This window comes from Bemisia tabaci, chromosome 4 (assembly GCF_918797505.1).
Source record: "Bemisia tabaci chromosome 4, PGI_BMITA_v3".
Classification (NCBI taxonomy): domain Eukaryota; kingdom Metazoa; phylum Arthropoda; class Insecta; order Hemiptera; family Aleyrodidae; genus Bemisia; species Bemisia tabaci.
This window is the reverse complement of record NC_092796.1, coordinates 39,650,082-39,676,324: the sequence shown is the minus strand read 5'-3', so window position 1 is coordinate 39,676,324 and position 26,243 is coordinate 39,650,082. Positions and strand designations below refer to the sequence as shown.

General features: G+C 44.5%; 1 protein-coding gene across 9 annotated transcripts in view; it reads left to right on the top strand.

Moving 5' to 3' along the window:
* Unc-115a (actin binding LIM protein Uncoordinated 115a) overlaps positions 1 to 26,243 on the top strand; it is a 150,086-nt gene that overhangs the window by 73,162 nt on the left and 50,681 nt on the right. The window contains exon 2 of one of the 9 annotated variants that reach the window (XM_072299834.1): positions 18,234 to 18,260. The exons of the other annotated variants lie outside the window; for them this stretch is intronic. Within the exon in view, the coding sequence (XP_072155935.1) occupies positions 18,234 to 18,260 (27 nt within the window). The remainder of the gene's footprint in view (positions 1 to 18,233; positions 18,261 to 26,243) is intronic. 9 annotated transcript variants of the gene reach the window in all.

Below are 26,243 nucleotides of genomic sequence, written 5' to 3'. Positions count from 1 at the left end.
ATCATTGAAAAATAGATTTCATATTATAGTGAGACAACCTTCAAAACATTAAACTGACATTCAATTTGGTATTCTAATCATATTTTGGCTTTTCTTCTAATTTTTTGGTTTCAAGGGCCTGCCGCCATCTTGGATTTAAGAATTTTGTAAAACTAAGGTCAAATTTGAATTCAGCGACCCAAAAAACATAAGTACACCAAATTTCATGATATTCTGATCATTTCCTGATTTATGGCCACAATTCGGCGCCCTCAGACCATAGTGCGCCGGGTAAACTGGAATCATGGCCGGATCTACACTGATCAAAATATTTGTGTTCCTTTTGGTTAATACAGGTGGTGGAACACAAACCAACCCAAAGTCTGCGTTGGGTTTGGTGCAGTTTGTGGTGAATTTAGCTCAGAAAACCATGGAGAGACTACTGGGAAACCCCTGAGTCAACCGAAGACGTGGATCATTATTTTTGTGTTTTACTCCCCGTATTGACCAAACTTTTGCGTTGAGTTTTCTCTCTGTGTAGGATATTTGGGCCCATGTCCGCAGTTAGTGGTGCGATAGCCCCCTTCTCTCCCCACCCATTGTGCACTCCCCGGAGAAGAGGACTTGATGGTGAATTTATCTACACAGAGAGAAAAATCAACACAAAAGTTTAGTTAATACGGGAAGTAAAACACAAAATAATCCTAGCCTTCGGTTGACAATTTCAAGAGAAAATGCCAGCTGGTTTCCTTGAGGAAATTTATTAAAGACGAGTGGTGAGTACCAACGTCGCAATCGGAGGAATGCATTTTCCAAGTCTCTCCATTGTTTTCTGCCCTAAATTCATCGCAAACTGTACCAAAATCAACACAAAATTTGTGTTTCACACAAGAACACCAATTTTTTCATCACTGTGGTAGAGCAGGGTCAGAAAGACCTCCGATCAAAGATGAAATTTCAACTCCTCTTTAACGTAATATCGGTCGTTAATGCACAAATCGTGTGGGGAAAGACGGAAAGAGGGGCCCCATTTAATTATTACTTTATCGAGAGGTAGGGAAAGGTAACGCCTGAAGAACAAATAATGAAGATCGTACGGCGTTCTTCATTATTTGCACGCAGAATCATTGCCCTCAAAACGGCTCTACTTCGCTGTGTTACCAAAGAGAACAGTTAGCGCAAAAATGAAGTTTTAAGGAATTAGATTTGTCGAATTTTGAAGGAAACTCAATTTTGAAATTTCGGGAGTTTCTGTCCTCGTCGGTATAACGACAGTATTTCCGGCAGTGTTCGAAACTCACCTTTGAGTTTTAGGAGCCATGTGGCGCATCGAGCTCGATTTTTAGGGGCCATTCAAGATGTTTTAGGTGCCAAATTGACTTTCAGCCCATGTACCACGGCGTATTTAGTGAAAAGTTGGACGCAAGATGTTTTAGTTACAGAACTTGTGACAGTAACTTGGGGGGAAATTTCGAAAAATCACGAAACGGAAAAATTAGGATTTTTTTGGAGGGGGGAGGGGCAATTTTTAGGGGCCACGTTGGCGCAAAGCCTTCTTTTTTTAGGCGCCATGACCGATTTCTTAGGCGCATTGGCGCATGTGAGTTTCGAACACTGATTGCCGGATACAAGTGGAAAGCGCCTAAGAGAAGCCGCTGTATATTTCGTCTAAAATTTGAAGATCCGTTATTTTGATAAAAATAGCATAGCGTAATCGGTCTGTTTGTCTCGATTCGCTAACAAGCAGCTGTTAGGCGCATGCCTGTGACGATAGCCTCGAGATAGAACAACTTTTATCATGCTTGGGAGCTATACGCTCGCTGATAGTACACTGACCTTTGGCGGTCAGCATTGACCCAGTTTTCAGTAACATGGTTTCGTCTTGGATAATTTTGAATTCCACGAAAATTACATCTCGGGGTCGGTCTTTTTCACGGCCATCCGTTTGGTTCGGCCGCCTTGAAAGCCGGCAGCGCCGACAAAAAGTAATTTTGAAGATTTATGACAATCCGCGGGAGGAGAGACCGTAGTTAGACGAGGAAAAAGTTTCAGCACTGTAATTTTCCTAGGTTGATCAACAAAATCGGATTTTAATGAGACAATCAAGGGTGTAAAGTTGCATATAATTTGGGAATGTCATGCCCTGGAACAGGGCCGGATTTACTCTCATGCCGCCCATGGGCAGCCTGTATTTTGCCGTCCCCTTCTTATTCGTTTTGAAACATCAATAAAAACCATCAAGTGAACGTGCCGGAGGGGGAGGGGTGCATAACACGCGTTTACTCGTATTGGACACATTTTTTGCGAAAGCCCTGTCAACTTTACTAGCAAAAGTTCTCGGAGCTTTGCGCGAAAGTTAAGTTCCGTAAACCTATCTCTGTATGAACAACACCTTCCATTTGTAAGAAATGAACGTAAAAATTATGCAAGAACAAACATGAATGTGGTTTAATAATTTTAATTTCCGCCGCGCCGCCGCGAACACACTGTGTTTGGCGCAAAGCGTGAAGTATTCATGAAGTCTAGTAGGCGCTATGCGTTTCACGCTGACTGCGCTGTTCTTGGCGTAATGCGTGAAGTATCCATGCAGTCTTGTAGGCGCTACCTCCTCCGGCGTTGCATCCACCTCTACCTTGCACTCATTGGAATCCCTTGAGCTAAAATCGTAATCAAGTTTCAGCCTTTCATATTGAACATCCAAAACTGATTATTAGTTTGAATTTTTATGGAGACACGCTGTCAAAACGTATGACTCTCAGAATTTCATTATTTGTCATAACATCAAAATAATGACCAATTTTGGAGTCGAATTCTAGTTGCGCCACGCGTTTCTAGCACACTTTTATTCTGGAGGTTGGACATTTTGTCTTCGTTATTTGGTCGGTTCCAATCGTTTCCTTTTATTTGTGTCCAGAAAGCTTCAGGCGGGTAATTTTCCTCAGCATTAAGAGTCAATTATATTTTCTCTAATTTCGTTAATGCAATCGTGGAAAAAGTAGAGTTACCTCTGTCTATATATTCCATTCCGAAGCGCCGCGCCGTCATTTTTTCCCCAAATAATTCAATAAGTTAATTACTCCATCAATATTCGTCGGAGAATTTACTACAAAACTCAGAATACATTTTACTCGCATCCAAACCGCAACGTCGCGAAAAAATTATCTTTTTCCTCCGTGGAAAGAGTTATGAACGCGCTATACGAGCAGCTTGTTTTTGTTTATGTTACGTCTGTCTGTCTCCTAATATTCAGTTATTATCGCTCCGCGACGGTTACGCACGCCATTACGAGAGCTAAAAACGGTACAAGTCCCCCCCCCCCCCCCCCCCCGGTCACCCTGCCAGCCAAGTTGCCCAATCTTGGGACTCCTCCGGTCTTTAAGGCGTTTTTTTTTAACTTTTTGGAACGGCACCTTTGGAAAGCCTCAAAAGACTCTGAGAAATCTCTGATTTTGCGAATGAGGAATCCTTAAAAAGTTCCTGATTTTTGTTTTGCAAAAGTTGTCACCAGCCCTGCTTGTAGACAGCGGAAATCATTCTTCTTCAATCGCATCTCACTCTCCGACTTTTTAGCCACAGGTTGAGCACTGCTCATCAGGTTTACCAATCGACGGCTTGATGTACACACGAATCGCTCAACACTCTTAGAAAGGAGATGATTTGGTTTGTATTTTTCAAGATGAAACCAATATTTCTGGATCTTATAACGGAAACATCATGGCAATGGTTTAACTAGAAGTAGAAAAGGCGTTTCTCTGATACTGACGTTGAAAATGGACACTTGTGTGTTTTTTTCATTCATTCAGAAGTATCCAAAAATATGAGTTGGCTAATTTTTTATCAAAGAAATGAAAGACAATCGAAGACTTTGAAACGTTGCTATAGAGGTAAGCATTTTTTCGACGTCCGACATAAATTTTCGCCATCAGTTCCCTTTTTGCAGCTAAAAGCTTTGGTAGATAAGCCAGAAATAGTGGTTCCTCATTGGCCATTGCTAAATAAAGTCTGTTTGAAGGATACAGTGATGGAGCCCGAAAGGAGAAGTTTTCACACCTGTCACTCACTACGAGGCAAGTAGAGTGTCAATTTGTCCCGATGAAGTGTTCGTCCAAATGAACTTCGGGACGAATTTCACTCGCCCAGAAAGACAAAGCCAGAGGAAGAGGAAACACTTAGAATAAACAGATACACGGATGATTAATTTCCACTTTCTTCCTTTTATTATATTTTTCCTTTTTCGGCTGCGGATGATTTACTTTTCATTTCGTTCGTCGAGAACGATTCTCGAGCGCAACCGACAGCTTCCCTGTTCTGGAGGATTCTCATGATCAGTCGCGAAGAATCTGGCGCCCAACGACCCGCGCCTAATCGCTCAATCGACACTCGCTGTCTCGCAGATCGCCAATCGACCGTGGCACGGATCTCCTCCTCAATCAGAAGATCATTCATCCGCGGACCGGAGGAGGTGCGTAGAGGGAACAGAGACAAATAAACTCCACCGGCCTCGCGGCGACAGGTGGAAATTTCTCATTTCGGGGCTCCACCAGCAACTCTTGAAAACACCTTCTTGGTGGTTGCTGAGATTTGTATTCTGTTCAGCCGATTCATATGGCAAAAAAGCTCGGAAAGATTTTGTTACTATGCATAGAATTGGTTTCAAACCTGAGGAAATGCGCCTAACGATGTAATTTGAGCCAGTCCCGATGATGCGAGCAAGTCAACCCTCATTTTTTGTCAGTTTAGCTCATTTGCATGTAATGTCTACCATGTTATGGTTCCTTAGATATCAATAAAATGTGAGATGATGCACTGGAAAAAATAGTCTCTTGGATCTTAAAGCCCGGCTTCTTGAAAATTTGACCCAAAAAAATACTCTTGATTTACCCTGGTAAAAATTGGCGATAAGAGCTGCGTTTCAAAATACCATAGGAACTCTTATAGCCGGCTAAAGAAGGCTACAGAAAATCATATAGCTGGCTGTAGAATGCGGAGAAAATTATACCGCCGGGCTATACGAAGCGATAAAAAATTATGCAGCCGGGCTATAGTTTATATAGTCGGGCTTTACACTTTATCGCCTGGCTGTTGCTTTTTCGCCATCGGTTATAAAAGACTATAAGAAATTGTGTATAGAAATTCGTGTGCTTTGGAAATCATTAAGTTTGATACGGAACCACCGTAATATTTACAAAACACACGGTATATTTTCCTTTAATACATATTTTTTTTTTCATCAATTAAAATGAGAATAATCCATACAGGATGTGCAAACATTTCAAAATCATGAGTTGAATAACGCTGACTCCGCCAGATTAAATATTAGAGCATAACACAAAGCGGAGCGGCGACGCACTGGCGCCTACAAACCTAACAGGGATACTTCACGCAATGCGCCACGCGTGAAGTATCCCTGTTAGGTTTGTAGGCGCCAATGCGGGTTCCGCGCTGGCTGCCCGCCTGCGACGGCGCTTGAAGCAACTATTTCACACCAGAGGTATTGCACAGTATCATACGAAACTGAAGGCGCTCTAATATATTAGTAATGGCAGGCAGCCATCAAAAGTACGGAGCTTTCCTCGCAAAATAAATCAAGATACTACGGCCCAAAAAGAGAGCAGTATTCCAAAAACTCACTAAGTCCTAGCATCCGTAATTAGTAACGTTTAGCATACACTTTATCACCTGGCTGTTGCTTAATCGCCATCGGCTATAAAAGGCTATAAGAGATTGTATAGCCGGCTATAGAAGCTATTTGAAATCTTACAGCCGGCTGTAGGTCTATGGTATTTTGGAACTTATATTCTACTGCCAATTTTTACCATGGTAATGGGAGTTTTGCTTGAATCGAGGGTCAATAATCTTAATGTAAGGAGATTTCGGATTGAATCTAGAGTTCATTATTTTGTCAATTTTTTTAAGAGTTTGGACTGCAGATTCTAGAGAGTTTTTCTCCAGTGTGAAACCAATCAGAAATAGATCCTCCAGTGCCTCAGTCGCCACACTCTCCTTTCTACAGGCACTCTAGGCTGAGGGGAGAAAGAGGATACGGATACGAATGGAGTTGCAGCAGTCCACGGTGATCCACGCTTCAAGCATTTCATCCGATGTAAAATCTTGCACGGAAATTTAGGGCTGAAATTGAAGTTCCAATATTCTAGGAGGGGCCAAATAATGATACTACTAACTGTTAGCGCTACAAGAGCGACTTGTTAGTCGTTCGTATAGCGCTTCTGTGCGCTCTGCGACACCCAACCGACACTGATAGCGATCCTGTCAGAGCTCCTCCGGCAGATTGAATCTCCTCATTTCCTGCCTTATTCCCTCAATCCACGGCAGGGCGTCCTCTACGTTTTCTGCCAGGGGGGACCCAATCCAGAACCTTCTTAGGCAACCTATCATCTAGCATCTGTTGCACATGACCATACCAGACAAGCTGCCAAATCATATTATTTCAAAATCCAGGGGGGGCTAGGCCGCTAGGCCTCCAAATAATTTTTCCCATGACCATCGTGTCTCTCCACCGAAATTTCCCTCGTATGAAGTACTTAAATCGCGAATACCTGTAGCATGGAAAAGCTCCTTACCGAAATCAAGAGGGGAAAGGCTGTGAGTTAGGTGCGATTCTGGACACGTGTCGACGGGACGGTATCGGAACGCTGCCGCTGCCGGTGGACGGAGTCGGGATAATTGGTATTCCTAGACTGGATGTCGATGTGGCACGGCACGGCGGCGCGGCGCGAGCGTAATGGTGTAACGATGTAATTGCCACGCTTACACTTGCATCGGTTACATTTCGATCGAGCGACGACGACCCGACCGCAGCCCGCATCCGGCCCCTTGTCCTCCCCCCCCCCCCCCGCAGAATGGCATAATGGCCCACTAATTATCCCTACCCCCTCCCCCTCCCCACGTGGGTTGTTGCTATTCATCTGCCCATTCATCTTTGGACCGCGATTGCAGCCATCCCGGCCGCGCCTTGCCGATCGCAATAACGCGAGTAATTGAGTCGTTGACGTTCATCCACCGACATCACCGAGTGAGAAACAATGAGTCTTCCCGTGTGTTCCGATTCCACGCCGCTGCGCTGCGCTGTCGTCTCACCCTCGGTCCGTTCCCGGCATGGAAACATCGAGGAGACCCGAAGACGTTGGCATAAATAGAGAATTTGCAGGTGTCTGAAATTTGATGAATTTCGTGAATTAGTGGAAACAACTGAGTGAATTAAACACGAGGATACCCTTGGTTCATGAATTGAGCAATTATTGGAGAAGATATGACGAAATGATCTAATCTGCTTAAATACGTGTGTTTAAATGGGAAATACCGCCAGACGACGTCACTGGGCGGTGCATTTTCTATTTATTTTCTAAAACTGTTTAACATAATTCTTCAAATTTTTCAGTCAATTTTGTACTCAATTAAATCTAAAATATCTGAAAATTTCAAGGAAAAATATGCGCAACTTTCCTCAGAAGTACATGTTTTATCCGGGGAAATTTGGCAATTATTGAATGTTCACACGGCGTTTTTCCTTAGCACGGCAAAATAGGATCCCTCCATGTCCCTTTCGTCTTCCTTGTCTACAGCTTTGGCTTTCAATGTCAGTAATCGACCCGCAGGGTCCTTTTCCCAAAATTAAATATTCCATCGGGAGAAATGTTGCGACGTTCGAATGGACACACTGCTCTTTTCCTTAGCCTTGGTCACTTCCCCCGAGTGATTGATCACCGACGAAAGCTCGTCAACGCTGACCGCGCGGTTTCGCGCCGGGGAAACCTTCGCGAGGGGCGTGTGTCACTTTACGCTAATAGCCTCCCCTCTCTCCCTCCCACCCCCTTCCCTCGGTGGGGTCATAAAAGAGATAGCCATCTGATTCGGCCTCGTTAATGGCCGGCCATCGATGCTTTGTCATGGCGCGATTTCTGATGTTTATCGCTCATCTCCCGGACCCGGCCGGACGCGCCGAACAGGGTGAGCTCAGTGGCGTGGCGTGCATTGCGATGTATCGATTGTTATGCCATTTAAACCTATGAAAAAAGATCGATTATCAGGGTGTTCGCAGCGAACACCTTAGTAATCGATTCTTTACCATAGCTTCAAATGGCGAGATATCGATAATCGATTATTCACGCCACGCCACTGGGTGAGCTAACGGGTGATCGCGCTCGGTCTCGGTAGCAGATCCGCCAGCCAGGAACATTGTATCATTATTCGAATGTTGCAGAACTTTCTTCTGTAAAAAGTTCGTTTTTGAGAAGAAGAGGAAATGTCTCTCTGCCAAGTCTGCACGTATCAACGTAAATCGAAGGGCTCGCATGACAAGGTGCGCAGGGTGTCTCCAAGTCCGGAAAGTCTGGAAATAGTACTGATTTTTCCAGGGCGGTCCGGAAGCACTGAAAAAGTGCGGAAATTTCGCAAGGAAGTCCGGAATTTGTTTCATTTTTGTCGCAAGTTGAGCGGGAAATTCAAATTTTTGAAATTTCGTCAGTTAAAGATACTGAAAAAGTACTGAATTTTTCTGTCAAGTAGGTGCTGAATTTCTTGAAAATGTACTGAAAAAGCACTGTAAATAGACTGATTTTCGGCCAGTTTGTTTTAGTAGACACCCTGGGTGCGTAATAAGTGCAGTTTCTGCGAGTTCATGAACCGCAAAATGTACTTCTCAAATCAGCCGTTCTATGCAAAAATAGCCGGAGCCCACCCTTTCTGTTTCTTTTATTTCTCATTTTCAACAATATCTTTCTGTATTTCAATCGTGGCAACTTAAATTTGGAGATCAGTGCTGGATTAAGGGGGTGGCCACATGGGTCGCGGCCCACGGCGGCTGTAGGGGGCGGCAAATTTTGCAATTTTTTTCAATGTAGGTATCAAAAAATGAGAGAAAACAATCGGATTCAGAAAATAAATTACAAACGAGAAAAGGCGACAAAATCTCTCACTTCCTGAGAGTAAAAGTATAGTAATTTCTAATTTCGTCGTCTTTCGGTAATACAAAAGACAACACCTCTAATGAATCGAGTTAAGAGAGAAACCAAACACGCAGTTTGACTTGGAACGGAGCAGCGCGGCGGTCGGCATGAAACATATAGCGCCTACAAGACTGCATGAATACTACACGCATTGCGTCTAACACTCAGCGGTCAGCTGCAATCGGCTTGAAACGCATAGCGCCTACAAGACTACATGAATACTTCACGCGTTGCACCAAAGAGTGTGGTCAGCAGCGGTCGGCGTGAAACGCATACCTGATAAGGGAACAAACTGGTACCATAATGAAATATTCAATCGCATGTTTTGTGGAACAGCGGTCGAGTTGCTACTCGGGCCGTTTTTGCACCTAACTCCTCAATTACATCATCCCAGTTTTGAAGAAAGAAAGAGCTCGAAATTTCGGTCGCTATTGCTCTCTTCGGTGAGGCGGCAGGAATAAGTTCGTTTCACCACGCAACAGGGCAACCTTGTCTCGTTGGAAGAACGGTAGCCGTTAGGACGGTCATCTCCCGGCGCGGCGTGCGATCGCTACTATTTCATCGATACGATCGTTCCTTTTGTGCCGGTGCCCGGGGTGCTTGGGCCCCTGTCCGGTCCACTGTGGTCCATTCAAGTCCGCGGCTCCCCCACCCGGCGCGGCGCGGCGCGAGCCGATATGCGGCCGCGACGCCGCGTTCGTAAAAATAACAGGAGAAATCTGTAAGTTTAGCGGTTGCGGAAATGTAAAAATTTCGACGAGGATGAACCATGAGAAGCAAGGGATTGTAATAAACGATTAAAAGCTAAAAAATATCAAAACCAAAGACCCCATCAAACTTAATTGAAGGCAATGTTTTTTTACTGCATATTAAAGGAATTTGGAAGATGATTATAATGCTGGTAAGAACATCCTGTATTACTAGGTGTCTAGCGACCAGGAAATCCGGGCAAGTCAGGGAGATGTCAGGGGAAGTTAGGGACGGTAGGGAAAACGCAGAGGTGCAAAAACTTCTCGACCACGCGACCGGGCGGGTCTCGATCGATCGCGTGTGAAAATGGGGAGGTCTGAAACGGCATTTTCGTGTGGAAAAGCTAGCAAAATCGTGGTATTATTCCAAAAGTTGCGGTAAAAATCACGCTTTTTTCGTGAAATCGCCGGGTCAAAAGTAAGCGTTTTTCGTAATATCGTGGTAAATATTACGCGTGTTCCTCAAATTCGCGGCAATGGACCACTAGACAAGGTATGAATTTCAGAATTTTGATACACGTTTCTTAACTAAAATTTCACGTAAAATACGACGCGCACAACGAAAATTACCGAAATCAACTCCTTCCAAAGATATTTGATGATTATTCATGCGTGAATTCAAACCACCCGCTCATGAAAACTCAATACTCTGCGTGATTCACATCGTGCGCTAGACGTTATCATGACAGTCTCTGCGATATAAAAATCTGGTAACTTCAATCTTGACGCTTTGGCTCAGCTGAAGAAAATTGCTTACAGTTGTGAACATGTATCAGAATGCTTAAATTCGTATCTTGTCTAGTGGTCCATTTATACGTACGGGGCTGTATATAAATCAATTTTGGACATTTTTGAAGAAAAAGGGGTTTTAAATATGAGAAGGCTAAGAACTTTCTGCCCCCCCCCCCCCCTCCCTGGGAAAACCCAAAACTGGGAGAAAAGCGAATTACCGTTGAACTTAAAGATTTTGATTTTGTTGCATATAATAACTTCGCGGTGCGTTTCTTGTTCTTGCGACAAATACCAAATTACAAAAATCGGCCTGCTGAAGATTCAGCGACAATTTTTTCCTGCTAACATTTTGAACGGATTTAGCGGAGGAGAACCCTCTTCCTGAATGTCTCTTTAATGAAATTCGAGCGTTTTCGCTCAGCATCGGCAACCTGGCCCACAGAATCTGGAATCTGCGTATTCCCCGACTTGGGCCGGGTAATTAAAAGGTTAATGGCGGGCATGGAGGTTAGGACAGATCGCCCACCACCGGAGTGGACTTATCTCCGCGATGCGATCTCCTTTCAATTATTCCTATCAGCATCAGCACTGCGTCAAACTCGCCGGACACGACCAACCGGAAGGGATGCCGTTTTAGTGTTGGCTCCCTTTCCAAATCGGATTCGACACGATCAGTTCTCACCACATGATCGTGGCCGAGAAAATACTCTCTCCGGTGCAATAACGGCGCCTCTTAACGTTCATCAGGGCCGGATTTACCTACTTGCCGCCCATGGGCCGCCTGTATTTTGCCGCCCCCTTCTCATTCGTTTTGAAACATCAATACAAACCATCAAGTAAACGTGTCGGAGGGGGAGGAATGCATAAGACGCGTTCACTCGTGTTGGACACATTTTTTGTCAAAGCCCTGTCAAAACTACTAGAAAAAGTTCACGGAACTTCGCGCGAATGTCAAGTTCCGTAAACCTATTTTTGTGTGGACAACGCCTTCCATTTATGTGTATTGAATGAAAAAATTATGAAAGAACAAACATAATGTGGTTTAATAATTTTAACTTCTGCCGCCGCGCTGACCGTACTGTGTTTGGCGCAATGCGTGAAGTTTTTCTACAGTCTTGTAGGCGTTATGTATTTCTCGCCGACCGCTGCTGTCCGCATTGTGTTTGGCGCAATGCGTGAAGTATTCATGCAGTCTTGTAGGCGCTAATATGTGTTGCACGCCGACCGCCGCGCCGAGGGCTAAGGGCTAAAAATTATATTAAATATATACCATATGTATTGTATAATTACAATTAATTTATGCGACTTTAATTAATAATTTAATTGTTTGTTTCAGGTGAGTGTCAGGAGACTTTCTTTCAAGACCAGTGGCTGATCAATACATCTGATACACTAAGCTATAGACAGCGGGAAAATGGAGCGATCATACTGGTTTTTCTGCAAGAAAACGAGTGCTTATTATAGACTAAAGGGGAAAATGACGGACTAATTGGACTGCATTTTGCAATTTGGAACTATAAATTCTGGCTCTTCTGGAAAAACACTTATGTGCATAGAGAAACTAATGGCACATACGTTGTTTTTAAACCGGGCTGGAATTTATAGTTCCAAATTGCAAAATGTGGTCCAATTATAAGGCCTCTATCCGTTAGTCAGTTTTTTACGAGTACTTACCCCCTTTATCTATTGCAACCTCTCGCCTCCATCAATAGGGTCGCTCCATTTACTCCGTATCCTCTTTGTCTATCGCTTAACTATCAGTTTCAATGATCTGCTCGCGGCCGTGAAGTGAGCGCTGGTGTATCGTGAGTTAAATTTTCATTCTTCCCACCAAGAAAATTTTTCTCCATAAACTGATTCTGCGTTCTTTTTGCTTGCACATGCATTGAGAAAATAAGGTGTCTACACGTCGCTCGTCAGCCAACTTCAAAGTCTATAAACATCGGAAGTGTACAAGAATCGAGTTATCGAATGAATTTTCTTTAAAAGTGCGAAAGCACCTCCGTAAAATCTGTTCGACACCTCGATGCTTGTTCACTTCCGGCGCACAGATTCACCTTGAGGGGTAAACCGCGCGGTGTACCCCGAAAGTAACTTTGAGGCCTGTGATACATTTTCGCTGCTTTCGATGAGTTGCAGATGGAGTCATCTGCATGGCCCCCCGTATACTTGGCGGGTGAGCGACCGAGGCCGACCGCGGGGGTTGGGGGGGGGGGGGGGGAGGGCACGGGCACATCCGTTCTCGTAGGCCTTGAGTGCATTGCCTGCACCCTTTTAACCTTTCAATTAAGGATTCATTGAGGTCCTCGTACCCGGGTTGCCGTTACCGGTGTGTCCACTTCCGCAGATTTAAATCTGAATTTCGAAAATTTGCTTGATCTTCTTCAATCTGTTTGGAATTAGAAAAAAATGTTTCAATCGAGTTCTGAATTTTTTCACTGGAAAAAAAAAACACATTGGATCTAGAGTCCAGACTCTTGAAAACATTGAATCAAGAGTATCAATCAGATTTTTGCTTAAATCAAAAGGAAATCCGCTCAAATTAAGAGGCTCGGTTCTTGATTTAGGCAAAAATCCGATTGAATCAAGAGTATTTTTTCTTGTCGATGTTTTCAAGAGTCTGGACTCGAGATCCAATGTGTTTTTTTTCCAGTGTTTATTATTTTTAAATTTCTGACTTTTTCAGGGTTTTCCGGCAGTTCTTGACCTCGAAGTTGAATTGTTGTAATCGTTTAAATATTATTATTACTTTGGTTTTTTTTTAAAGAGTTATTGAGGTTTTTAATCCATTAGAGGATGCTGCATCCTTGAATGAGCATCGGGTTAGGGTTAGTACACATCCCTACTCCAGGCTTCAAATTTTCAGGGATTAAGGCCGAGTGGAGTCTGTTTCTGCAAATCCACTCGTCAGGTCATTGAAAATTTGTCGCCACCACCGGGATTCGAACCCGGGACCCATTGGTTTAGACTTCTAGAGTCAACCTGCGGGTCGATTGTTGAATCGTTATCGAATGCTTCCAATCGATAAACCCCTATCTTAACAATGCTATATATCGATCAAGGTCATTCGATAACGATTCAACAATCGAGGAGCTGGCCGGCTTTATTATGACTTGATTTGAATATTGGTTTAGAATAGGACAAAATTGTGACCTCTTTCTCTCATTCTATCCCTGCAACGCCGTCTCTCGAAAGGGACACAGAAACCCCTATTCTGGAGTCGGCCGCGCAGTCGTCGAACCCCCCCCCCCCCCCCTCCTCACCTTCTTGCGGGCGGTTAAGTCGGAAACTAATCCGTGCATGCACCCCTGCAGTTTGTCCACCCTCCTTCTCCTGCGACGCAGGAATCTACTGCTGGTTGTCAAGTTTATTTTTGACACAGTTTGCACGGAGAAAAAAACTTCGTGTATGGGACCCGAAGTTGAGGTTTTTTTCTTCCAGGATATCTTTGCTCATCAAGTTTGTAAACACCCATCAAAATGTGTACATCAGACCGATTAAGTCGACTTCATTTTGCAATTAGGAGCTACAATTTCTGGCTCGTTTTGGAAGTCATCGGTATGTACCAGTATTTTCCTCCTGCACACAAGTGTTTTCACGGGTGAGCCAGGAATTGTAGTTTCAAATTGCAAAATGTTGTCTAAGTGGCTGCGTCATTCCGTTTAATAATCCCTCATAAGTCCATGAACATATAACCTCGCCGACAGATGTTTGAACAAGTTCAAGAGTGCCCGTGGCTGATGTATCTTAAAATGATCAATGATGAATTAGCAACAAATTCATGATGCAGTAATGCCATTAACACACAATATAGAATTCGGACTCGAGGACAGCTTCTTGTTTACATTGGAGCGTTTTTGTAACATCAATGCATCGATTGACGCAAGAATGACGTTGTCACCGAATCAGTCTTGGCGTGTAATTGCAGGAGGGTTCGGGTGGCTTAAATTTAACCCCCTTTCCCCCTGCTATCACCGCAGCCATATTTGGCCAAAAATGCACTGTTGGGGCTTCGCACCAACTTCAGTGATTAGAAAATGCTTTTTCAGGGAAAGAAAGTAAAAACCCTTGTCTTATATTTTGCCTTGAGGACTGGGCATTTAATCTAGTCTGACGAACGCAGATCTAGGACCCCTAGCTCATGTCCGATGGGGATGAACTGGGGATTAGGAGAAGGAGGAGGGGTAGAAGAAGAGGAGGAGAAGCTAAAAGGATTCGGATGAGAAGGGGCAGGAATAGAGACTCGAAGATGAGGAGGAAGATTGAATGGAATAGAGAAAAAAATATAAGGAGGGGGAGAGGAAGAAGAGCAGGAGAAAGAGAAAGGAAAATTTCTTGTTCTCCGTATTCCCCTCCTCTTCTTCCTCTTCTTTAGCCCTTCTTCTACCTCTTCTTTTCCCACTATCTCCGCTTCTTTCGCTCTTACTCCTCAGTTCTCTTTCCCTCCTCCGTTTTTATACATCTTTTTCTTCGTTTTCTGATTTTCATGCGTTTCCATCCGACGGCTGTACTCGTAAGAAGTCTAAAGCTATCGCACACATGATACTTTTTTCATAACTCCTCTTGCAGGTATGACTTTCTCCATTAGTTCCGTCCAATTATAGCAAGCCAGTGAATCTAAAACAGCCGAGTCCTGTCCAAAAAAGAGAAGAAAACGAGGTCATCAAATTTAAAGCCCTCTTCTCACTTTTCGATCCCCCGGGAACTCGCCACCGAATCGATCTTGGTCCTCTCGAGAGAGAGTAGAAAAAGAAGAAGAAAAGTGGTGAAATAAGGGGGATAAGAAAGTCTCCTTCTTCTTCCTTTTCTCCTTCAGTTCTTCTCCCGGCTCTTCTTTTTTTCTTTCTATTCCTCTTAATCTTCCTCCTTATCTTCGAGTCTCTGTACAGTCGATCTCTCGATTCATCCCAAATCGAGTAAGAAAGCGATGAGCTGGCAATGGTCGGCGGCGGTGGGAACGTGGCCGGTTCATGACAAGGAACCGTAAATCAACCGGTGGTGACGACGACGACGTCGACTTGAATTCGGGTCATTCCGTCCCGGTGCGACGCCGGTACTCGAGGGCGGGGGTGGGGGGCGGGGGCCGGAGACCCGGGCGGCGCAATCTCAAATTTGAGGGCGCGCTGCGAATTTGCACAGATTGATAAGGCCCGCGCGCGTGGGTGAGTGATGTGATGTGCGATCATCTTCGCGTAAGCTCAGCCTCGCCGCCACGACCACGCCCCGCTCAAGTGTTCGTCGCCGGGATGTTGTCGGATCCACACCCGGCCAGAGGCGGTGCTCTCGTTCCACGGCCGGCCGTCGAAAGTTCCGGAATTCGGAACTATTTTGTTAGAATTCCTGCCATTCCATGGCCGTCAATAGTTCCGGAATTCGGAACTATTTTGTTGCAATTTCTCCCATTCCATGACCGGCAAAAGTTCCGGGATTCTTTTAAGATTTTTTTCAAAAGTTCCAAAAAATGCAAAAGATCCGGAACTTTTCGAGAATTTCAAAAGTTCCGGGAAAATTCAAGAATATCTCAAAAGTTCCGAAATTCGGAACTAGTTCCGGGAAATGGGAGCACTGGAGGCGCAAGAAGTGAGGTTTATGTTTTGGAAGAGAGCAGAACCGGCATTTTTGAAATCAAGTTGTGTTCTTTTTTTTAAAAAGAAAAGGAGGGGTATCGACAAGGGCCGTTTTCGGGCTCACCCTGAATTTTCTCAACTCTGCGATTTTTTGCTCATTGAAGGCCTATATGTTACGGAATGCCATGATTTGGTAATTTCCGGTCTCCTTCAGGGTCCAATACTGGCTTATTCATAGGGCTGAAGGCCGATTTTGGCGCCAAATGCGTTTTTTTCGGTTGAAAGTCGAAAAGTATACTATTTTTGCAGAAATCGATCGGCCTTCTGTTCCATGTTTAGGCCAGTAGACCCGAAAAGATACCGGAAATGATCAAATCATGATGCATTCCGTCATTAGAGAACTTTCAATGTGCAAAAATTCGCAGAGTTGAGGAAATTCAGGTGGGGAGGGGGGAGGGGCGAAAACGGCCCCCATCGATACCCTCCCTTTCATCTACATCATTGAAATCATGGTGTCTAGGGCCAATAAAAACTAAGGAATGCCGGGATCTGTGGGCAAATGAAAAATATCCAGGAAATATAGAGAAAAGTAGTTACGGTTAATATTTGTAAATATATTGTAGTCTCCTATGTTTTAATCAATTGAAAAAGGGGGGGGGGAACTGGAGCTGAAAACCGTAAATTTCTTCCTCCTCTGTCCTGAGGTCAAATCCCTCTTTCAAATTGGTTTTTAGGTATTTTTTCTAATTTTCGTATAGCAGATTCAACGATTGACCCATTTTCAATTATTATTCTCCTCATATTCCCATTGTCAAGATGGCAACACTGTAATACGTGCAACGCATGCAGAGCCGACCCACGGACGGAAGGGGGCCATTCAAGTGTAACAAATGACCCCGGATGATAAACGAGCGATTTAATGCAACTTGATTTAAGTTCGTTTGATCAGCTTTTTTTGAAAAATTACTCTTAATTGATAAGAGTCTCGCGGCTAGGAAAGCCGTTGGGCTCCGCTTCATCCCGCCGAGGGGACACGTAATCAGTTTAAGTCGGTCATCCTAATTTTGGCCTATATTTTTTCGTCGACTCCCCGCGGTTCCGTGCGGGGGCACCGAGACCTCGTCATCATCACAACGGATTTCTTTTGTGTTGCTAAATATGCCCCCGCAGTCTGCCGCAATCCTCTCGAACGGAAACGAAGTTCAGCCGTGTTAGGAAAAGTGAGGTGCTTGCCAGTTTGAAACTCTGAGGGTCGTATCCGTACTGTCGTGATAGCGAAGAGCGCTGTAACTCTCGAACTTTCGAAATCGAGTTTGTTTCAAAATTATCTAATCTGCTCTATAAGATAAAATCACTGAAACAGCTAGAACAGCACAATGCCGCCTACTTGTATGCAAACGAGACCTATAGAAATCGTAAGTGCGCAAAAATTGACTTCGTTTCAGACAAAACAGCCGTAAGAAGTATTATCCCCTCGAGATCCAATAAGATCATTACCTTTAAATAAAATGGCACCTTTTTCTTTCAATTTCAAACCTGAAAACGTGTTTGTTATGTATTCCAAAACGCAACCAGGAAATCATGCAGAAGATAGCACTTCCGTCCGTCTTACCGAACACTAACTTGACGTGAAAATGAAAGACACCCTTCTTATGTAGTTGAAATAAAATTCGTCAATTTTTATCACCGAAACGATTTCTGAGAGTCTGTTGGATGATCGGTGGTGATTGGAGAAAGTTAGGAGGATCCTTTCAATACAATTTTCCGCTCAGACGCTAATGCGCCCATTTTCTCGAAACTTCAGTTTTGCACTTACTACTCTCCTCGCTATCACAGCAGCACGTCGTTCCGTAAGCAGCTCATTTCTTAAGAGGCCCCGTAAGGTAACCAAGATAAATTCACGAAGATCCGTGACATTTTATCATATACAAGGACAATTTTGCGAACTTTGAGTGAAATTTAGCATTAAAATATTGAGATTGCTCCAATGGAACCAATGAAAATGAACTGTTGAAGTATTATGAACGTTTAGCACTTGAGGTGGTCCGTAAAACGGGGAGGTGAAGCTAATGATACCAAAGAGTCAAATTCGGTTTTGTGTCTCCATTGGATGCCTGTGTTTACAGTTTGCAAATCGCGCAATCTTGAACTCGAGTTTTATGATATAAAAATCTGAAGAAAAGTAATTTGCCGAAATCTTAACTTTTTCTGTGTTTTGTTTCTTTCATGCACTATCGAAGCGGAAAAGATAAGAATGGATCTGTCTGGTAGGTGAAGTTCAAAATGATGTTTGCTTCGGCTTCGTGTACAGACACGGCGCTCTCGCCGCGGCGCCTGGCGCCTTCACCTCAACTTATCACCGCAATTCTCGCTCTAGCACCCATCTTCATCATGTCTTTTTCACCATTTCGCTTGATGTGGCCTTGCTTTATCCGTGAAAACATGCTCTCCAGATCGTCGTTTTTGCCACGCTTTTACCGTCTCGCAAATCAACCCTTTTTCCAGGAACGGTTTGAACGCTTTTTCCAAGCGTTAAAGCAGTCTGTCTGCAGTTTTACAGGGGTGTATTTCATCAATTTTTCAACAACCATCGAAACAAGGGAATTTTGTGACTTCGAAACGGGAAAATCTCGCGGATTTTGTCGTTGTTAGTAAAACTCTTTGTAAATACGAACTCCATAAAACTTCGACTAGAACCTCGTGTCAGGATCTAGCAGATGTTTTTTTCTCTCTAGTATGATTAACCTGAAGAAATTCTTGACATTTTTTCGGCGGTTTTGGCTTGAGTCGGTCTATTGCTACCAAGTCGGGATATTCTTAGCATATTATCGGCCGTACTCCAGAGCCAGACGAAGTTATTTTTTCAGCTACTTTGTCTGCCATTCCGCCGGCGGCACATTCCATCCTTATCGCCGGCAATTCAAATGAAGGTCAGCCAATTGCCAATTAGAGGCTGAAGAGAGCCAGTTAGCAGCTTTCGAGATGCGCATTGTAACGAACGGTTAATTTGTATTTTGATTGGTTTCAGTAAGACTATAAAAAGAGCCAGTCCCTATAAACAATGACAGTGACCCGAAAATAAAACAATTAACTCCTCATCCATAGTGCGATAAATTAAAGAGAGTTTTATTGTTATTAATCGTAAACAGAATATACATTTTATTTAGTTCAAAATCGTGAAATCGCAAATGAAAAATTAATTATGTTTATGAATGAACGTTAGTCTAAAATTGAATCAAAATTACCACATGACTTTTTTACAATGCACCCAAGCTCATAGAAATTTCTCAATAACAAAAAAAAGGAGAATAGTTTCTCGAAATGACATGAAATCTAAACAAGGGAGTTTTCTCAATTTTTGTAAGAGAAGAAAGAGGAGTATTCAGTTATCCAAGTTTCATCCCATCAAAGGAGCGTTTTCGTAACAAATGTAATATATCTTTTCATTTGTTGCATCATGAGTTTTTCATCTGAGTCTTCCATTCAACGATTTCGTGATTTCCAGCGACTTTCCCCTTCATACATTGTCTTACCCTTCGTTTTACTGGTTTTACTCCGGTTACTCGGCATTAACTGTATCCATATGCAGGTGAGTATGCCGAAAATATGTTCCCCAACGGAGCTGCCCCTTCATTCACGGTGATGAAGCAATTTGAACTACGAGAAAGTCGCATTGGTTGCATCATCAAGATGAGTCGTGTACCATGATTACCGGCCACTTTTACTCGTTCCGGAAGCATCTCTCACCTCGGTTAACCGGCTCAAGCTGGATTGATATGCAGCTGGGTATGCGGAAAACATGTTCCCCGTCATTCACGGTGATAATGCAACATGAACTACGAGAAAGTCGTGTTAGTTGCATCATCAAACTGAGTCGTGCACCACGTAATTATCAGCCACTTTTCCCCGTTTCGAAGCATCTCACCCCTGTTAACCGGCTCAAGGTGGATACATATACAAGTGGGCATGTGGAAAATATGTTCTCCATCGGGACTGCCCCTTCATTCACGGTGATTATGCAATTTGACCTCCGAGGATGTGGAATCGGTTGCATCATCAAGATGAGTCGTATCCCGTGATTTCCAGCTACTTTTCCGTTCCGAACCATCCCACCCCGGTTAATCGGCTCAAGCTGGATCGCTATGCAGCAAAGCATGCGGGAAAATGTTTTCCCCGTCGGGGTTTTAATCGGAGTTTCTCGTGCGACGCGACGGTGCCGTTCCGCCCCTTGTTCGGGCCCGGGGGTGGGGGAGGGGGTGTTGACCCTGTTTTCGGTCGACGCTCGTTTACGGTGCACTAGGTCATCGATTACCTCCGCCCCACCCTTCACCCCCCCCCCCCGCCGCATCGCGTCGAGGCGTGTGTTCGCCGGTGACGTAACTTTCGGCCGGAACGTCGCGTTCGTTGGTCGGTGTATGCAAAAATATCCTACGTTCCGCGTCGCCGGAGCTGGAGCGGTGACTGTACTAATGGTTGATTACAGCGCCGGTAAGTGGGTAGTGGGTAGCTGCGAAGGTGCGCCCGGGCAATATGTTGTTTCCTGTCGTGTCGGGCTATCGCGAACATGTTGCGTTGGTGTGGACACTGGGACACGCTGCGGGCCTGCGAGGGAGCTAGGAGCAGTTGTAAACTTGCCGGATAGCGCCACCTCTAGTTTCGTAGGTGTAAACGCACCGGCGCACAAACCTCGTCAGAATGTGATTTTCAACGATAGAGCGGGTCTTAGTTGGAGTGCCTATTCAGGGATTTGCTTACATGTCGGTAATTTTGAGGTTAGACCGTGGACCTTTTAGGGGCTATAAAAGCTCCTTTTGGGCCAAAAGGGCAGCCAACCTATGAATACAAAATATCCAGAATGATTTATTATTAATATTGCCAGGACCCGTCGTTTGTAAAGCACGTATTCGACTTAGTTTTTGCATCTTATCCATTTTTGTAGCAGAACGCTCATTTATGAACATTCTTGAATATCTTGGCTTGATATCGTAACTCCATTCCAACGCTTGCAAAATTAACTCAAACAATTCAATTTTTTACAAGAATGTATCCGTGCAATCTTATCCCAAAATTTCTATGATTTTTGTTTGAAATCAGCTTGAGATCAGCAAAAAAAATCGGAGAAATTTTCAGTTGGGAATGCCCAAGATTCTCTTAGTTAAAATGCAGTTTCCGGGGGAAAATATGTGCAACAGCGAAATGTAGGTACGTTCTTTTGTGGGGAACGACGAATTCAGCTATCACCTGTGCCGTCAGGGGCTCAACTTCGAGCGCTTCTTATTTCAGTTTGGACGTGAATGTTTTCCATCAAATTCCTCTTTTTATTGATCCGTCTTCAGGACACAGCTATTCGTTAGCGTTTCACTCCCTCCTTCGTTGAAAAATTACGATGCATGCTTTATATTTCGTGCTTTCGTGAATAATGCAGAGATGGAGATAGTCGAATCGGTAATTTTTACAAAAGGTGTAAAGTCCAATTTCAGACGAGCTCTACTTCGCGTGTATTTTTATGAACACTAGAGCTCGTACAAAAATGAACTTGTTTACTTTTGGAAAAAAAAAAAAAAAATATAAACTGACTGAAGACGAACCACACGGTCGCGGCTCAAACCCGCGAACCGAGAGCGATCCATCTCATCGTGTTCCGTCGCGTGTCGATCCAAGAAAGGCACCGAGGAACCGGTTCGATCGAATGACTGAAAGTGTCAATAATCGCCTCCAGATTTAGGAAGTGGGCCTATCTTGTAACCGAGCTCGGATTATGGCATCCATTTCCGCTCGCCAACTTCGCTCGTTGCATCATCCACGAGATTCGAGTGACAAGTGGACGGATCTAACGAGGATCAGCCTAACTACACCAGACGTTGCCTAATGTCTCCCACTGGCGGATCCAGCAAATTGGCAACATTGTTTTTTCTCCATTTAAACCTACGGAAATGTATTGATTCTTGAAGGGGCCAGATGCTCCAATAAGAATCGATTATTTAACATAGGTTTAAATGGAGGAAATCCTGTGTTGCCAAATTGCTGGATCCGCCCCTGATGTCTCCTCGCGTTTACTTTTTTTAACCGGAAACGAAGCAACGCTCCAGTGTGAAATTTATTCACGTCTGTTCTTTGGAATGTACCCGGGTGCAAAAACCTCTCGACCACGGGATCGGGAAGGTTGCATTTGGTCGAGTGTGAAAATGAGAGGGCCCTTTAGGCGATAACTGTGTTTGCAAATAGGAGGGTCGGCAATTTTTCTTCTCCTTCTTCTTCTTTTTGGTTTGTTGCAAATCTGCAAAAAAAAACGTTCGAAAATCACGTGCTTCTCTCAAATTCACGGTGTATATCACCTGCTTTTCGCTAAATCATGGCAATTTGTACGTAAAGTCGTAATTGAGTCATTTTTTTGAAATTTTTTAGGAAAAATGGGTTTCTCCAAAGGAAAGGTTAAGACCTCTCTGCATCCCTGATAACGCATAACATAATTTTAGTATCACAAATTTTTTCCTTCGAAAAATAGCCATTTAATTATTATTCAATAAGAAAATTAGAGCACGTTCACTCATTTTTCACATACATTTTTCGAATTCCTATGATATATCAAATAAATTATTTATTAAGATTTCATTTAACCACATTCCAACGTATGAACTTAGTGTATGGATTCCCGCTGAAAAAGATAACTTTTAGGTTAGCTCCTGACATGATGAGGTTTGAACTCCAGAGTGCATCTCCTTTCGGAAGCAGTTCTCACCCTGGGGTAATTCCGTCCACAAATCCAATCCCTCGCTTTTGCATCGGGGCAGCCAGGGCGCGTGTCGCGACGCGACGCCCCAAATCGTGATGCCCATCGGGAACCAGGCTGTCGCGCTAAGGATGAATAGCATATGAGCCTTCCAACGTTGCCAAAATGAATTTGATAAACTGCAATTTTTAGGGAAGCTTGCGGTTATAATCCTTCCAATTTCTTAGAGAATTTCACTCGCGAATTCATTTGTAGTTTCGAAAAATTCCGAAGAAAAATATTCATAATTTTCCCCGGAAATAAATATTTTATTGGAGGAAATTTTGCAACATCCAAATGCGTATAAGGCGTTTTTCCGTGGGCTCCTGCGGCCGTGTCTCCCATCTGTTGGCGGCTCGTCCATCCGGCGACGGGGCAATAAAAATAGAAGCGCGCCTTCCCCACGACTCCCCCACCTGTCCTCCTCTCCCGGCCCTCCCCATTATCTATTCGCTCAATTTGTCCCTGTTAACACCGTTCCACCATTTCTACTCCGCATCGTCCCTCTTCCCTGTCCGTGCATCCTTCCGCCGAGCCCATCTTTCAATGAAGTGGCGAGGCGCGAGGGTTCACAGCCACCGTCACCGTCACCGTCGTCGGAGGCGAAGCAATCGAAGCATCCCGGAAACCCTCCCATGTGACTTTCGATACTGTGTAATTTTGCGTCTGGTCTTGATCTTTGTCGCCTGTGGTGTAGAGGTTGTGATTCTAAAGGAATTCTTGCATGTGTCACACGGAGAAAAAACTTCGTGTATGAGACCCGAAGTTGAGGTCATATGGATCTCAGAAGTTTTCGGATCACCCATCCGAAAACTTGAAGTCCATCTGCCGAAGTTCGGGTCAGACATCTAAAGTACTTCCGCGTAAACCGAAGGGTTCGGGTCAGACATCTGAAGTACTCCGGTACATACCGAAGTACTTAGATGTCTGACCCGAACTTCGGCAGCTGGACCTCAAGTTTTCGGATGCGTGATCCGAAAATTTCAGAGATCCATATGACCTCAACTTCGGGTCTCATGCACGAAGTTTTTTCTCTGTACAGGAATTGGAGATTCACGTACAATTTCTTATGCCAAATTCACCGAAAAACTCGATGGTGACACCGGTTTTCTCTAAAGTCAGTTCCCATGCTCAAAAAAAAGCTCTCAAAGTACAGGCCGTAATGAAGATGTCCCACGCTACGTTGAGAGTCTATCTCTGTATCAAGTCTAACTCTCCGTGCACAGAATAGGGAAAAAATACATAAGCAGGGTTGCCACTTTCTTTGAGGACTCCACAGTTGGGACCACGGCAACCTCCTTCGCCCCCCCCCCCCTATAATCCCCTTTCCTCCTCCCCCTCCCCGTTCGAAGTATCTGGATCCGCCTATGAAGAAAAGTGGCAGAGAACTTTCATTCCTCATCAGGGAATGAGCTCCTGAAAAGTGGGGCTAAACAGGGATTGAGCATGGCTTAGGATACGAGAGTCTATATAGAGAAAAAAACTTCGTGCATGGGACCCGAATTTGAGGTCATATGGATCTCTGAAGTTTTCTGATCACGCATCCGATAACTTCAGGTCGAGCTGCCGAAGTTCGGGTCAGACATCGAGGCATGGGTACGCACCGGATTACCTCAGATGTGTGACCCGAACCCTTCGGTATATATCGAAGTACTTCAGATGTCTGACCCGAACTTCGGCGGCTGGACCTCAAGTTTTTAGATACGTGATCAGAAAACTTCAGAGATCCATATGTCCTCAACTTCGGGTCCCACGCACGAAGTTTTTTTCTCCGTGTAGAATCGAGACACCATGTTTTTACCGTACCGTTCATAGGGTCACCGAAATGTTTCGTCCGTAGATTCACCTGAGCCATGATGAGTGGTGCGTCGCGGCGCCAGCGCGTCTCGCGGTTGGGCAGTGACCTTGCCGCGAGAAGTGCGCTCACCTGTGACCGTCGAGGCGCGGGCACGTGCGACCATCGGCCTGGAATCTCCGAGAACGATGCGCAAGCGCAATGCGACGTTAGCTGAAGCCGAGATGGAGTTACCGTCGAATGGGAGTAAGAGCTATCGCCAAAAAAAGAACCCCTCTGGCGGGTTTCTCGCCTCCGATAATGGGATAGACGACAATTTCATCCACAGCGCGGAATGTTTCGGAGCTGGTCGTCAAGGCGATTTGGTTTGGGTCTGAGACCACGTATTCCAGAGACTCCTCACTAACAATTTAAGCAATGTGGCTGGGTGAGGCAAAAGTTAAGTTTGGAGGTTAACGCTATTTCTCGTCCGATGATGATTGATGAGCAACTCGACGAGGATAAAATACGCTGAACGATGAAGGATCCATGTTGGGGTGAGCACTGTGCTATAGTCAGAGACAAGAGACCCTCCACTAGTATCTTGGCCATAGTGGAAGCGCGCTGATTTATCCTGAAAACCCTTGAAAAAAAAAGCTGTTAGCCTTCGCAATTTGGTCGCGGTCGTGCGGGCGAGGACAATTTGCACCCCTGCTGATGTTGTGCCTCGAAAACTCCATAAATCGGCGAGGAGTCCGTTGTGAAAGCTTGCAAGAAGAGACGTCCCGAACGACTCGAAGCTGGTGGACCCCAACAATCCAAAATCCCAATTTCATTCCAGTGCTGCCATTTCCCGGAATGAATTCCGAAATTCGGAACTTTTCAAATAATCGGAAAATTTCCCGGAATCCTCTGAATCCCCGGAATTTCCTCGAAATTTGCGGTGTTCCCCGGAATTTTTGAAATAAATCGGAATTTTTCTCGGAACTTAGGCAAATCGGAATATGTTTCGGGAAATCGGAATTATTCCGGAATCTTCTGATAAAATAAAATGGCAGCACTGTTTCATTCGGCATTGTGGTTGTGGTATAGCAGCGCAATAACGGCAGTAGCACTATTGAAACTCGGCGGCCGGCCTGTTGCAAGGTGATAAGCAACACGCCGCGTGCCGCGGTGCAACTGTTTAGCTGATGAGCTCATGCGCAATGATGCAATAATGCAATAACGAACGTCCTCTCTCGCACTCGCGGATTCCGCCGTCGGACACAATAGTTCACAAAACGTCAACAGATACACGCACTCGTGCTTGATTGTAAGTCTCACGAGAGCGCTTCCCGGATTCCATTCATACTCTCAAGGTCGGACGAGGACACCGCTTGTGTCATCGTAGCACGCCCACCATCCAACAATCCTCACCGTATTTTCTGATTCCCAATGTTTTCTTTTTTTTTTGTGGGTGGAATAGCAAATGTTGAACCCCCCTCTCCTCGGTTCCAGTGCAGCGGATAACGGGAATCGGGATCAGCGCTCCCTTTTTCCGGAACCAGTTCCGAATTCCGGAACTTTTGAAATTTTCCTGAATTTTTCCTGGAACTCTTGAAATTCCTGAAATGTTCCGGATCTTTTGCATTTTCCGGAACTTTCTTGGAACTTTTTAAAAAAATCTAAAAAGAATCCCGGAATTTTTGACGCTCATGGAGTGGGAGG